Genomic DNA, 15,761 nt, shown 5'->3' with positions numbered 1-15,761 from the left:
TGCTGTCTGTATTTCAGGAGCTGTGTTTGCCAGTTAGCCAGCAAATAGAAATGGAACATAGTGTTTTACAGTTTCATTTCACTGTCCTATTCTGACAGCATTTTCCAGTCATCTCATTACCTAACACTGAGCGTGCAGTATATAGGGTGCATGGATCCAAGAATGTTAATGGTGTCGGTCTTGCACTTTGTTCTTATTTTGCTTACACTGTCTTCCTTGCATTGGTGCCATCTTAGTCAGTTTGGTGGAGCTATTTGACTGTCACACCATCCATGTTGGATGGTTTTGGCAGACGTTTGCAGCATTCTGCGGGCAGCTCTGTGCCACCTGTCATCTTTATGTTAAGCTTAAGAGTGGCGTGGGTGGAGCTGTGTATTAAGTAACATTGCAGATATTTTCTCCTAATAGTTTTGTTTTGTTGCTGGTTCTTTCAGTTCTCAGTAGGCTTCAGCCTGCTACTCACAGGCACTCCAATCCAGAACAGCCTCCAGGAACTGTACTCGTTACTCAGCCTTATTGAGCCTGACATCTTTCCTAGGGAACAAGTGAAAGAGTTTGTTGATTATTACCAAGCGATTGAAAAGGAGAGTGAGCCAGGTCAGTAATAAGCAATATTGTACTTGCCATCAGAACCAGCTGTTTTCTTGACTAGGAAGCAGACAATGTTGCGTCCCCTTTATTTGCTTTTTTTTTAATGCTGACTAGCTTTAAAACAAAGCCACTAAAAGTAATTATTACTTACCTTAATGTAGCTCTTATATATTTAAAGTATGCAGCTATGTTTTGTTTTCTCTGTTTGTAAAATTGGGCTTGAATCATTTAACTAATAGATGTAAAGTTCCTTATGCATTTATTTTGAAAGTATAATTGTGAAGGTACTGTATAAATTCCTTACATTTAATGCAGTAATCTCCTCTGTTTTTTTTTTTTCCCCTGCCTCTGCATAGCCAAAGAATTGCACAATCTTCTGCAGCCATTTTTGCTTCGAAGAGTCAAGTCTGAGGTAGCTGCAGAGCTGCCAAAGAAGGTAGAAGTGGTTCTGTACCATGGAATGTCAGCTCTGCAAAGGAAGTACTACAAGGCCATTTTGACGAAAGATCTAGGTAAATGATGGATTTGAACCCTATCAACTAATTTTAAAAACAAAATTAATTCCTTTTGTAAATCTGTGCTCTCTTGTACTGAAGGAGAAGATACTTTGGCCTGCAGAATATGCATAGAATGAACATGCCAAATTCACTGCTTTGCACTGCTTAATTTGCAGTCTTATATTGTGATAAAATAAGAGATAGATTAATCTAGAGCTGAGCTGTTGCGGAGCTGGGGTGGGTTGGCTTCAGGATTCTGCTTTGGGCCAGCCTGTAGTCAAAAATACTTATTGCCAGGTAAGCCTGCTCCTATCCCATTTGTGTTCAGAGTGGTACAGGGAGTTTTGGATCTGTGGATTTCTACAAATTTTCCAGTAGTAGTAGTTTTCATCAGGGTCTTTTTCTAAAGACTTGTCTAAAAAATGTGAGAGAAATTTTGTTTGGTCCATGAAAACAGATGTGTTAGTTGTGAGATGGAAATTCAAATGCAGATGTCATATACAGAGAGAGAGATACTTTAGTGCAGAAGCTCTGCAGAGCAGCGCTTGGCGCCCAGATGTTCCCAGTCACACCCATTGATGGAGTGTGGGCTTTCCTGCTCAGATCCTTTTCTGTGCTTTTTGTTACAGATGCATTTGAAAGTGAAACAGGAAGGAAGGTTACACTTCAGAATGTCTTAATTCAGCTTCAGAAGTGTGTTGCCCACCCATACCTTTTCAATGGTAAGAAAGCACTCCTCTCTCTTGAAATAGAAATAAGTTTCTTGATTTACACAATCTTTTTCTATTATTGCTTGGCAGTGTAATGCTTAGAAGCAGCAAGTAATAAACAATGTTGTACTTGAATCAGAACCAGCTGTGAGTTTGTGACCAGTTCCAACATGTGACAGTTCATCAATAATGAGGAATAAAGTAAGGGGGTGCGTGAAGTCTGAGTTTCTTACTGCGGCTCTCTGCTTGTTTTCTCATCTATGCATCTACTCTCATGGAAACAATGAAATCAAAATGCTTTTGGGAACTACTGAGGGTGTTTGCATTGTGGGGGTCTGCTTGGCGATAGCTGGCACTGCAGATACAATGAGTTTGGCCGCTGAGTTGTTGCAACACTTCCATAGTATTATGTCTGCTTCTGAAATTCCTTTCTGTTCCAGGTGTTGAGCCAGAACCTTTTGAGATTGGAGAGCATATTGTGGAAGCCAGTGGCAAGCTGTGTCTGTTGGATAAACTCCTTTCATTCTTGCATGCTGGGTATGTCATGTTGGTGTGAGGAAGATAGGGTGAGGTTGACATAAAGAGGTAAACTGGGAAGGTAAACTACCTTATTTAGCCATAGACTGAGCAGATATTCATCACAATGCAAGCACTGCCCTATTTATTGCATGTTACTGACCACTTGAAATAAGTCATTTCACTACAGGGAGCCACATTAGAGATGGTAGAGGAATCTAAAATATTTTTGCAGCTTTCATTTAAACATTTCTCACAGTATCACAGTATGTTTGGGATTGGAAGGGACCTCAAAAGATCATCTAGTCCAATCCCCCTGCTGGAGCAGGAACGCCTAGGTGAGGTCGCACAGGAACATGTCCAGGCGGGTTTTGAATGTCTCCAGCAAAGGAGACTCCACAACCCCCCTGGGCAGCCTGTTCCAGTGCTCTGTCACCCTCACTGAGAAGAAGTTTTTTCTCAAATTTAAGTGGAACCTCTTGTGTTCCAGCTTGATCCCATTACCCCTTGTCCTATCATTGGTTGCCACTGAGAAGAGCCTGGCTCCATCCTCGTGGCACTCACCCTTTATGTATTTATAAACATTAATGAGGTCACCCCTCAGTCTCCTCCAAGCTGAAGAGACCCAGCTCCCTCAGCCTTTCTTCATAAGGGAGGTGCTCCACTCCTTTAATAGTCTTTGTTGCCCTACGCTGGACCCTCTCCAGCAGTTCCCTGTCCTTCTTGAACTGAGGGGCAAAACACTCAAAACACTTCACCAACTCTCTCACAGATGCTTGTATTTGTCATGTTTGGGAACCTGGGAAAATAACCATCTGACCTGGTATTCAGCATATCTGGTTTGACCATGGGTTTCCTGATAGTGGCTTCCAGTGCATCAGTTGAGTTCCTTTGTGCTGCCATGTCTGTGTTAGCCTGGGAGGCAGAATGCACAGCAAATGCGAAAAATAAATTTGACTGGACCAAAAACTGAGAATAAGCTGAAACTTCAGCTTTAGGAATGGCGTTCAGAACTCCTGGTGCTGGGCTTTGGTGACTTCAGGACCTGGAACCTGAGGACCTTGAGTATTTATGCCCAGCTCTCAGATGGGATACAAATCAAACTGCCATTTGCATTCTTGTGCGGTCTCTGAAGCAGTATCTCCTGCGTGACACAAGTTCTACTTTCTCTCTTAATTGGGCTGAAATTTCCCTTTGACTACTTCCAAAGGACAGAGCTTCAGCAGACCTTGGGAAGTTCTGATGTGGTTATGGAGGTCTTTGCCCTTCTGCTGTACAGCACCTTGGGAGTGGATGCCTCTCCCTTGAATGTCTTTGCCACTGGACCAGCCCTGTGCAAAACCTGGACTTTGAAACACCCGTGTCTTGCTGTACAGTGAAGTCTGGTGAAACAGAGCACTGAGGCCTACAGCTGAGAAGGAGGAGAGTTGATGTCTCACTTATACATGATTGTAGGCAGAGTTTGATCTTTGAAGGTCATTTGCTGGAGGAGGAAACGCTCCACTGTCACAGAGCTGTTGATACTATATTTTCCCAGCATCTAAGATGCTTTGTAGTGTGTGATTTGAGAGCAGTCTGATGTGGCAGGTCATGTGGTGAGGAAGACGTCTTGACACTAGGTTGAAGCTGAGGATCCTTTTAGACAGGCTTCTTTGGATCCTCACCAGGCTGCATCCAGCCAGCAGCAGAGCTGTGCCAGAACTTTGTCATGTGTCTGTGACTCCAGACTCTAGACATGGCAACGGATAATGGCAGATGAGGCTGATTAGTTGCATTTGGATGTGGGGCTGAGAATATAGTGAGGGAATGGGCTGTGACTCTGTGAGGCTTAGTGTACAGAGATGATGAGGCCTTACTGTGTAACACTGACTGGTTGAGCTAATATAACCCCTCTGCCACCCTGTGAAGTGTTGTCACAGTATGTTGAGACTCATGGTGTCTCACGTTCTTCTTCCAGTGGCCACCGTGTCTTGCTCTTTTCTCAGATGACTCAACTGCTTGATATCCTGCAAGACTACATGGACTACAGAGGTATGTTCTGCGTGCTTTGGCAGCAGAGGGTTTATCCTCATGATCTCTGCCATATATTATTCCTCTGATTTTGGTTCATCTGCCTGGGATTGAGAAAGGACTATGATTAGAATTTATTGTTTCTTAGTAGATAGAAACCATATTCTTGCAGTGGCTCTGTAAGTTCTAGGGTCTTGAGTTCAGCTCTTTGCTATGTTACCATCTGCCTGTAATGAGCTAACACTTAATGTTGTTCTTTAAAGTAGTTTCAGCTTTGGTTCCTCAATAAAATGGAGCTAACAGATGGCAGGGTAGCAATGTTTCATTATATACCTGTGTTCAATTATGGGCCTGAGTCCTGAAGTAATTGCACTGATGGCACTAAGCTTGCTCTAGATTCAGTTTGTCCAGCACAAAATGCAAATGGGGCCACATTCATACCAGGAAATTAATTTTTGATTAAAACTGTTGCTGGCAGTGGGGCACTGACATGTCTGCAAGGGCAGGTTGGATCAGACCATTTTTGGCAAGGTTACCACAGTGTTCTTGAGACATTTTCTTTTGTTTCAATCCACATGGCTCCGTGCCTACTTAGGATTTCCTATGAAAGAGGCTTTTGTTTGGTGTTTATGGTTTTGGACAACTAATAACGCAGGATAAAGCCAAATGTAGGGCCATATCCCATACTGCTTGCTCACAGGAAAGCACACATTGAAGGAGTTTACATGAGGAGGATCCAATGGTTGTTGGCCTGTTTTGTGGGGCCAACAGCCAGCACTACATAGTCTGAAATGGGAATGTGTGCTAATGTTCTTTTACTTTGGCTCTGAATTTTCCTGCTGTGTTTCCAAGCAGTAATTTAAATGCAAAGGGCCTCTATTTCAGTATCAGCTAAATTACCCTTTGCCGACAGTCAATCTGGAAGTCAAGGTCACTACTTCATTCTATATGAGATTTAACTAGGAAAGAATGAAGGAGTTGAAGGCAATAAAACGAGAATCAAGGCAGGAGGATTTAGCATAAAAAGATTCAGGACAGCAGTGAGACAATAGCGAATGAGGTAAGAGGGTAAGAGCATAGACAGAATTTCAGAAACACACATGTTGCTTGTTTGAAAAGGCTACAGCTACGAGCGGCTGGATGGGTCTGTCAGAGGTGAAGAGAGACACCTTGCCATTAAGAACTTTGGTCAACAGCCCATCTTTATCTTCTTGCTGAGCACCAGAGCAGGTAAGTAAGGAAAGGAGAGACAACCCATCTTGCTTCTGCACTCTTCTTTTCCTCTCTCTGGCAGGATTTTAGGGAGTTCTGAATCCTGCAGAGCCTGTTCATGTGGGGGATTTTTGACAGAGACAAGACACATCCTGAACTTGGGTCTCTCAGCTAGGACATCTGGTTTCTTTGCTTTCCTTTCAGCAGCTGATGCCAAGATACTTTTTATATTGCAGCCACTTGGGTTACTTTTTTAATTCCAAGTCCCATAATGCCTGTCCCTGTGCCAGGTTGAGCTTAAGGAGTTTTACTAGCATTTTATTTCTGCAAGCACTAGACTTCAGGCAGGAACAGACTTCCTTTAAGTAAGCTGGTGGAATCGCTTCATGAGTTCGCTGAACGTGGACACGCTCTCTAGCTGGCAGACAGACTGACGTGAGAGCGTTTTATTGTCCTGAGATGGCAGAGAACACCATGGGACTGCATCTGTGCTTCTTTCCCTCTTAGCTCCTCAGGCAGATCTGTGTCTACAGTTTCAAACCTCCCTGTCTCTCTATTCAAGCAAGCGCAGAGGCAGGCATGTTTCCAGAGGAGCGGTCCACACTGCTTCATCTCAGGCATCAAACTTGAACTCAGTTTTGCTTTGGGCTTCTGGTCAGGCTTTCCTGGGTAAGCCTGGCTTCAATGATGCTGCAGTGCATTCAGGGGAGTACACAGAGAGACTGAAGAGGAGCACCTAATGCTGGATGGCACGAATAAGTGTGTCTCTCACCACAGTGCCTGAACTCTCCCTGCCCTTGTCAGCGAGGCTCAGAGTTGTTTTTTACTATTTTTTTTTTTTCCACTCTGCTATGTCTGTCCAAAGAATTTCATATTCAACTGGGAACAGTAATTCTATCACTGTTAGGGACAGAGATTTTGAGGTGCATGGCTGTTTCCAGATGCAGGTATGTCTTGGTTACTGTGAAGAGGTGCTTGGCATGACCTGGAAGAAATGTAAGGCAGCAGGCTCTCCCGTCTTTAGCTATAGTATGTAGTCACAATAGTGGGTATTATAAAATATGTAATTAACTGTGTTTTTTTTCTTTTCATTCCATGAGAGCCCATACTCTAACCTCAAAAACTTTAAGTCATATTAATACCTAGGCTCTGGTTATTGTACAGTTGAGCCTGGTGTTTTCCACTGCTTCAGCAGCGTATTTACCAGTTGCTTCTGTGCTGCAGCCAAGTCATGACTTGGGCAGTCCCTTGTAGCCTCAGTGAAGGCAGTCCTTGCTGGGTTAATCTGCCTGTCAGCTGAAGAATATCTGTTCAGCGGTCTTGACAAGCAGTGCTCTTCGTGTTAGTTCACTTGCACCCTCTTTTATTTTTTTTACTATATTGCACAGAACAGCTTGTATTTGGGCTCTTGCAGAAAGCTGGCAGTGGGAAATGGAAGACTTACCCATCTTTTTAGACCCTTATGAGACTTAGATTTGGGGTTGAGAGTTGGTTTGAATTAGATATAGTTGATCAGATTTGACAGAACCTTGCATAGCATAAATTCTCAGTCTTCTCCTTTATTTTCTGGTGGTGACATATTTTGTGACCTTCTTTGTAGGTGGAGTTGGCATGAACCTGACAGCAGCAGATACAGTTATTTTTACTGACAGTGATTTTAACCCGCAAAATGACTTGCAAGCAATAGCAAGAGCTCACCGGATTGGGCAGCACAAGTGAGAAATGTTGCTATTTCTGGTTTGGTTTTGATTCTCTCGGTCTCTCAGTATTGCTTTCCCTGTCCATAAGAAACGGAGGGTTAAAATACAGTAAATTGAAGAATAATGAAGGAGAGCAGGGAGGATTTTATGTCTTTGCTTTTCTGTTGCAGCCTTGTGGAGTCTTGTCCTTGTCATGCATTTAGGGTGGGAGCTTTGTTGGTTTGGAGGCGGAGAGGGAATCTGGAGGTTTGCCTGCCCTTTTACACTGAGCATTTCTCCTCTGTCGAGAAGTGATTGTATCAGCATTACATTTCTGCTGATTATTTTTGTTGATTTTGTTCTTGCCTTTTTTTCCCTACCAAAGGAGTGGGTGAAGGGATAGTGCACTATGCAAGGAAAGAGCTTTAGTGCACCTCAAAAAGAAACTAATAAGAATTTTCTTAAACTTTCCAAGGCCTGTAAAAATTATCCGCCTGATTGGGCGAGATACAATTGAAGAAATAATCTACCGAAGAGCTGCTTCTAAGCTCCGGCTGACAAATGCCATTGTAGAAGGGGGTCAGTTTGCCCTGGGAGCACCCAAGCCTCCGGCAGCAGCAAAGTTACAGGTAAAATAGAGCTCTATCCTCAATTTTACTCCGGTAATGTCTTTAGGAATGTCCAAAAGCGTTTCTATATTTATGTGTGGTATGAACCTAGCCAAACACTTCTGTTTTGGGGGAGATGTACATTGACTTAACAGCTTTTGCGTATCTTAGGAACCAAAAGATATCCCAGGTCCAGACGAGATCTTATGTTTGCAGACAGTTTTTACAATTTTGAGGCACATCCATTGTTGCAAAAGGGTGTCTTTTCTTGGAGAAGAGGGGAAAGCAGAACCTCTCCTTGTTTTACTTGTTTAATTTTAAGAAGTCAAAAGTGGAAGCTGACTCATTGTTTCTAGAACTTAGCTGCCTCTGGTGCTATTCTCTCACAAACAGACCTGATGATAGGTACTTAGTCAGCTTTGGGTTGCTGGTCTGAAACTCGGTCAACCTTCTGTGGACCTATTGGTAAATACAGTATCTTGGGAGTCAGGGCATGATTTAGAATTCTGACCTGAAAGCTGAGGTTTGTGCTGAGAACTTGGGTTGAAAACCTCAAGCAAAGTGACATTTAGGGGAAAACATCCCCTACGTGCAGCTAAACCTGGGAGAGGTTTGGAATTAGTGTATCCTTTCCCCTGCCACCTCCCCTCCCAGCCCTGTCAGCACGTATCTCAGCAATTACAGTTTCCGTGGGAGAACTGGAACTGAGCCCATAGGAAATTCCATGATGATGTTTTTCTCCCCATGGATTTTTGTGGTATTTAAGCTTTTGTTTTAAAGGAGTTGGGGGCAAAACCAAGCCTGTTCTTTCTGCCTATTGAAGAAAGCTGCTTGAATGCAGTCAGTAGAATGCTATTTTGTCATTCAGCCCGGGACAAAAGTGACCGTTCAAGTCTGGATGAGTTATGTTTCAGGGAGATATGTTATAGGGGCCTGCCCCATCAGGTGTTGGGAGAACCAGACGTGTTAAAGCATAACTATTTTGACAGGTAACGTTAAGGCTTGGATTTCTGTGCTCACACATCCTTTGCATTTAAGCCTGAGAAGCTTGAGACACTGGGATTGACATGCAGTTAGGAGATATTAATACTGAACTTCCCCTTCTCTTTGTTTAAAGCTGAGTGAGATCTTGAAATTTGGCTTGGATAAATTGCTCTCCTCTGAGGGGAGCACTATACAGGATGTGGAGCTAGAAAACATCCTTGGAGAGACAAAAGGAGGGAAATGGGTGATGGATGTTGTGCTGCCACTTGAACAAGAGAGTGAAGAGGAGGATACAGAGAGTAAGTTAAGAATCTAAATACCTATGAAATGCATATCACTTGGGTGCTGGTAGAGAAATTTTCTCGGGCAAGGCTGGCATTTCTCAGTTAACAAGAAGAAAAGTGGACTTAAGTACATGACTTGGATTTTGTTTGTGGCCTTATTTCTGAGCTTTTATTGGTCTTTTTCTTTGTTTTTGTGTCTTTATTTGCCTATTTGAACACTAATGGTAACAATACTTGCCCAGTTTTGGTGGCTGGTGGGCTGAATTCATGTGCTTCAAATATTTTGAGACTTCAGATGAAATTCAGGAGAAAAGGGCAAGTATTCAAATTGTAGCTGCTGTTTTTCTCACAAAGAATCTTTAAGATAGATCTATAGTTTTAGAGGTGTAACAGTAACTGAGATATAACAATACCTTAAGGAAAGGCTACATAGCAGGTGTTTTGTATTTATCTCCAAACAAGAGATTATTTGCCATGAAAATCACAGGTTGAAATGACCTTAAAAAATTGCAAAATGTGAAATTAGAAATGCAGAGTCATGGTGTCTAAACAACTAGAACAAACTCACTTTGTCTTCAGTACTCCAGCTTCCAGTCCAAATGTCACACAATTCTGGTTCATTTTTCATAGCCCAATACTATACGAGAATAAATTCTAAGGATACTTCCCTTCTTCTAATGTCATGGTGAGAAAGACTGAATTTCTGTTTTGAGTACAAAGTGGCACTTAAAAATATAGATCTGTGACTGAAGCAGAAATATGGCCCAGGAGGTTAGGGATTGTCCATCCTGCAGCAGTTTCTGGCAACAAGTAATTATTTGCTGAGACTTAGCAAAGACTGGTATTTTCTGTTGGTAATTTAACGAGGAACATCAGGAGCACACTGTGTAAAAGTTATTGGGGAAAATAGCTCACTCTGGGTTGCCAGAGTTCTGTGCTTTTATTTTGTTTGGGAGCTCCAAAGAAAATGTTTGCTATCCATCTAAAAGAGTTGCCTGTAACTAGATAGCACAGCTGAATTAATTTGCTACTGGCAAAGATGGAATGACCAAAGAGAACAATGGTGGAGCCACATCTTCAAATAGTTAATTGACCGAAATAGGAAAAATGGTTCTTTGCCAGAATAGATGACTTAAATGAAAAGCTTTTGCCTAAGGAAGCAAATATTGATTCTGTTGTTTCTATATGATGCTGACATGTCATACAAAAAAAAATGATGAGACTGAACAACTTCTTCTGCTGAGTGTAGAACAGTGTTACAGAGAAGCCAAATTTCTTTCAGTCTCACTGTATACTTAGGTGTGAGTGGCTTTCAGTTACTTTTAAAACTTTTAAATTGTGTTTTAAAGATCACATGTACGTGTATGAAGGCAAAGATTATTCAAAAGAACCCAGCAGAGAAGACAAAAAAGCATTTGATCAGCTTTTGGATCTTCAGAAAGCCTTGACTGAAGAGACCAGTAAGGAAGGGAGGGCTCTCCGGAACAAAGCAAATGTAAGACAAAAGACATGACAAGGCACATGATGCTCTTTCATTTGCTCGTGGAAAACGAGACTGACAGTTTTCTCTCTTTACCTACAGCTTGCAGAAGGAATGTTAAAAGATCTGAATGTCAATGTGGCTCTTCTAATCTGAGGGCTTGACAATCCAGCAATTCTGATAACAGATCAGAGATATGATGTGCAGGGCACTAATATAAACTTGGGTCACAAACCCACATATTATGGAACAATTGGGGTCTGATGATTAAGGCCTGTGGACAAGTAGACAAATGGGAAAGGAATGTAGGTTAAGGCAGGCACCAGATATGGCTTTAAGATGAGCAGTTGTTTTCCGTGGTGCTTCTTTCTTTCTCCAGACCCTTCTCGTAGGCCTCCGGGAACAGTCAACCAGGAGAAAGCACTTATTGAGCGCAGAGGAACTGGAGGCTAGGAAGAAGAAGCGCCAAGAAGCAGCAGCAAAGAGAGCAAGGCTCATGGAGGAAAAGAAGAAGGCAAAAGCAGAGGCGGAACACAAGAAAAGGTATGGTTTGTGTACTATATCTACTACTTGTAAGCTGATGTCTGTTACCGTCTACTCTAGAAATGTGTGTCCGATTGACAAAAACAAGTCGTGGTCTGTATCCACTCTGGCAGATGGGGCTGGGGATGAGGGAAGGAGATGATAAAATGGCTCTGGCAACCCTCACAAGAGAGTTAATTTCATACGCCGCGATGTTTCTGTGTGTGTGCTCAAACTGCATAACATAAGGATGTGAAGGTGGAAAAAAGGCTTGAGCCCCTAGCAAGGTTCTTTTCCCCTGAATACACTGCCTGACTTCACGTCTAATTTAATTCATAGAGACTGGCCTGAGCGGGAACCCCATATCTGAATGTACAGTGAGCTTGTGAGAGAAGCTTTCTGAAATGTCACATTTGGCCCCCTAATTTTTAGCCTGGCTTCTGTGGCTCTGTGGCATGTGTCTTAATTTACTCTGCCTTGTTTCCTAGATGTTCTTCCTTTTCACCACTCTGAGTAGCTCCTTGCCCTTTGTCATATGGTCACTTTTTCCATGCCTGCAGTTGGCTTATCACACTGGCATGTGGCTCTTAATATCGCAGACAGCAACTGTGGTAAACTTTGTTCTGGTCTAAAATAGGGGAGGGAGCAGAGGTAAGGCAGGTCTGGGTCTCCTTATTTCACTGCAAATATCTAAACCAATGTGCATCCCCCCAACTCTTATTTTCATTGAACATCATCTTCTTTTGTTTCAGGATGGCCTGGTGGGAGGCAAATCATTACACGTCTACCTGCCTTCCTTCAGAGGAAAGTGAATCTGAGGAGGAGTTTGAGGAGGATGAGGCTGGGCTGAATGTGGATTTAGAGTACAAAGATGCAGACCTGAACTGCATCAAGTATGTCATGGGAGATGTCACCCACCCCAAAGCAGAAGAGGAGGATGCCATCATTGTCCACTGCCTAGGTAGAACTTACGACAACAGGAGTGTGGATGGGTGAGGTGGGAAAGGGGGCTGAATCATCCCTATTAGCTCAGTAGTTTCTAATTCCCATCCAGACTGAAATAATTTGGATTTGAGTGGTTTTAATCTTGAGGCAATACAGACTCTACTCCACCATGTGCAACCCACACAAGTACTAGCAAGGTGTACATGGGTCTTTTCATGCCCTCTCTGGAATAATGTGTGAGTCTCTTCGAAGGTGGCTGTATGGCTTGAAATTGTATGTCTCTGGCCAAATGGACATAGTACCTCCTGAGATGAGGGCCTTTTGTTCATCCCTTGTAAGCTGTAGGGATTGAACTGAGATATTGAAAATCATTTCCCTTGTACAGTCAGCAGAGACACGCATTTCCAGAGGCTGAGGTCAGAGCCGCTCTCTCTTGGTGCTTGTCTCTCGACACTGACAGTACAGCAGCTCTAGGCTAGTCTCCTAATTTAAGGACACTGAAGCTGAGGGAGAGAAATTAAGGTTACAGACTTCCTCCTGGATCAGTCTTGGACCTGCTCTCTGGCCAAGGCTATAGCAGGACATTATAAGATGCTCTGGCTTATGTTAAACTCAGCACAAAAACTTGTGTTTCAAGTAGAAATGCCAAGTAAAAGTAGAAGTCTGCAAATAACAAACATCTAGTTGTGGGAAGCCCCAGGCGCCAATGTGGAGACATAGTAGTGCATGCTCTATACACCTATATGCATATATGTAAGGATACTAACAGGTTTATATGCTCAAAGCCACGGTTAGTGCTTGTTTGGGCATCCTCGGTGGACAATAAGAAGGAATTCTTCCTGCAGAGTTTTTCAGGAAATTGTCACAAGTTTGTTTTTCTCAAAGGCTGAGGTTTGTCCTCCAGGATGGTCCCTTGAGTACTAGCTGACTTCAGTTTGTGTGTCATTCTCCTATGTGCTTTTGATAACCATTTGTACAGAGTAGGTCCTTTTCCTGCAGGGGTGGTCTTCAGCCTTACTTTCTAAAAGGAGTCTAACTTATCATTTCATTGTAGATGACTCTGGCCGTTGGGGAAGGGGTGGATTATTTACAGCTCTGGAGGCTCGTTCTGATCAGCCAAGGAAAATATATGAGATGGCAGGAAAGATGAAAGGTAAGAGATTAAAACATGACCTTAGGCCAAGGTACTTGAAAGAGGTTAAATCCCACTGATGTTGCAGGAGTGTAGTGCCTGGATACCTTCATACTCATGTTTTTTCATCTTTCTTTAGATATGTGCATCCCTAGTTCTGAAAGTAGTAATATAGCCAGTGCTTTGACTTGACTTGTTATGAGTCTGAGAACTCTGCATAGGGGCTGGTCATTTGGATCCATGCTACAAGACATTAAAAAAAAAAAAAAGAAAAAAGCAAACTTGTTCATTATTCTCAGGATGTTTTTCACTATATAAGAAAGAGCCCTTTATCTTCTGTCAAAGTCCTTTTAAGAATGATGAAAGTCACCTCAGGCAGTATTCAGCCTTTGGTTCCCTCCAAGCACTGATCTTCTCCTGAGGATGTATTAGCAGTTTCGAGCTACCTGCAGCTGGTGAGGAATGCACATCTTGCTGTAAGGTGGATATGTGTTTCTTTCTATTTTCCTGGGAGATGCTTTCTTCTTGTTCCCAGTGTCTCTTCATTTGTGGTCTTTAACTGGGATGTGTGTATGTTGGCTGGGGTAACATCAGTCTTGTTTCCCTGGGCAAAGGGACTGACTCTGCTGAAAACATGATGAGGAGACAAAGAAAGCCAAAGAGAATAATACAGAATGTGACAGTGAAATCACTGCTGCATTGACTCACGGTTGACTCTTCAGGATTGATTTTTGTTCTTGTTGTTCTGTTCTTGTTTTCTGGACAGACCTGGAGTTAGGAGGAACCCTGCTGTTCCCAATTGATGATAAAAAATCCAGGAAAAAAGGACAAGACTTGGTGAGAATGCGAAGCTCCTTTTTGTCTTCCTCTGTCCATGTGTTTTTGAAGCTGTGTGAAATGAATGTTATGTTCTTTTCCCAATAATAATACTACTGAATACAGAACAGGGCTAAGTTGCAGTTAAACATTAGAGAAAAGGAGATCTTTTTCTCATTTATTAAAGCTAATAGTAATGTGGTTTTCTAGCAGCTATCACTGTGTCTCTTAGTGCTGTATATAGACTACATTTCATGTTTTTGTGTGTTTTCTCCTTAGCTGGCCTTGATTGTAGCTCAACACCGGGATCGGTCCAACAATTTGTCTGGCATTAAGCTGTCTGCTTTGGAAAAGGGCCTGAAGAAGATTTATTTAGCAGCCAAGAAAAGGAATGGTAAGTGTTTGTGCAGTAGAACAGTGAATCTTAACACGTGTGATTGCACCTAAAGATGATGACCAATTTCCACCTCTCCTGTACTGTTTTTTCTGCAGTGAAGTAAGAGCGAGATCCCCATGCCAGATATGTTGTATTCCAATCTATTTATTCTGTTCTTATTGGGTAGCTTGAAGTCTTTATCACTTTCTATATGTGTATCTTGTCCTAAGGAACGTGTGCTCTCTGTTCCCTCCTTCACAGCAACAGTTCATCTTCCACGTATCGGGTATGCAACAAAAGGTTTCAACTGGTATGGTACCGAGCGACTCATCCGAAAATACTTGGCGACGCGGGGTATCCCCACTCTTATGTATCCTTTTGCAGTATGTTTTATTTGGTTCACAATCTAATACTGAAACGATCCCCTAAATATCTTGGTAGATACAAAGCAAGCAAGCAAGGCCAGGCACACATGCTGCAGTCCAGCTGGAAACTTGTTTTATCTGATTTTGTTCTCATCCAGGTACTCATTCCACAATGAGGACTTAGCGTCTTGGGTGATAATGACCAGTTAGTGTGACTCCGTATGCCTGTCAGAATTTGTTGGGACTAGATGCTGGTCTTCTGTTGACAGCCATCAACTTACCTGTATGTGCCACCTCTGTGGAGCAGATGCCTGGAATTTCAGAATAATGGAAGTGACTCCAAGTAGCAAAAGTAAAAAAAGAAAAAAATTACAATGTACCACACAAATGATAACTTGTTTCCTTGGCTGAACGTGGTGGAGTTGGTGCGTGTTAGGACAGGCTTTTATAACAAAACAGCTCATTGTTTTCACCTTCCAGAAAATAACCCAGAGGTTTACAAGGAGGCTCTGAATACAATAGTATTCAGAGCATTCTGCCTCCTTCCTTGGCAAATCTCTTAGTGGACATGTTGTCTGGCACTCCTTGATGCTTAACAGTATTTCCTTAACACTTCTTGTTAGATACTACTTCCCTAGGAATAAAGGCTCTTCTGCTTCACAACCATATTCATCTTCAATGACAGTCTCAAAGCCGTGAAGATGTAGTAATTCTGTTGAGAAACATGCAAAAAGCCAAGGATCTTTTCAACATCACTCAGTCAGTCTGTATGCATCCACTTCAGAAACATGGCTTACACAGCCATTATTTGCTCCTGTATCTCTCTGCCTTCATTGGGCAGAAAACTTACATGTTGTTAGTGGCTTTGGAGAGGAGTGAGACTGCTTCAGAGTTCAAAGAGTCTTCAGATGAGGATGTTGGCTCAATCCCAGATCTGTTCTGGAGGTGGAAAATTAAACTTTCACTGATGGTCTGTTATTACCCCTTATATTAAGTTATTGCTAGGGCTTGGAATAAAGTATTGTTTGGCTATA

The 15,761-nt window shown here is 42.5% G+C and overlaps 1 protein-coding gene across 2 annotated transcripts in view; it reads left to right on the top strand.

Annotated features, from left to right (window-relative positions):
- CHD1L (chromodomain helicase DNA binding protein 1 like) overlaps positions 1-15,761 on the top strand; it is a 24,552-nt gene extending 8,791 nt beyond the window's left edge. For both annotated transcript variants that reach the window (XM_082076190.1, XM_082076189.1), the window contains exons 7-23: positions 435-597; positions 948-1,103; positions 1,718-1,810; positions 2,239-2,335; positions 4,272-4,345; positions 5,444-5,554; positions 7,137-7,251; positions 7,691-7,844; positions 8,941-9,106; positions 10,441-10,586; positions 10,951-11,114; positions 11,846-12,054; positions 13,093-13,191; positions 13,937-14,007; positions 14,266-14,380; positions 14,624-14,732; positions 15,351-15,761. In XM_082076190.1, coding sequence (XP_081932316.1) covers positions 435-597; positions 948-1,103; positions 1,718-1,810; positions 2,239-2,335; positions 4,272-4,345; positions 5,444-5,554; positions 7,137-7,251; positions 7,691-7,844; positions 8,941-9,106; positions 10,441-10,586; positions 10,951-11,114; positions 11,846-12,054; positions 13,093-13,191; positions 13,937-14,007; positions 14,266-14,380; positions 14,624-14,732; positions 15,351-15,426 — 2,118 coding nt within the window. In that variant the 3' untranslated portion in view covers positions 15,427-15,761. The remainder of the gene's footprint in view (positions 1-434; positions 598-947; positions 1,104-1,717; positions 1,811-2,238; positions 2,336-4,271; positions 4,346-5,443; positions 5,555-7,136; positions 7,252-7,690; positions 7,845-8,940; positions 9,107-10,440; positions 10,587-10,950; positions 11,115-11,845; positions 12,055-13,092; positions 13,192-13,936; positions 14,008-14,265; positions 14,381-14,623; positions 14,733-15,350) is intronic.

This window comes from Streptopelia decaocto (assembly GCF_964273445.1).
Source record: "Streptopelia decaocto genome assembly, chromosome: 1".
Classification (NCBI taxonomy): domain Eukaryota; kingdom Metazoa; phylum Chordata; class Aves; order Columbiformes; family Columbidae; genus Streptopelia; species Streptopelia decaocto.
This window is presented reverse-complemented; position numbering and strand designations above follow the sequence as displayed.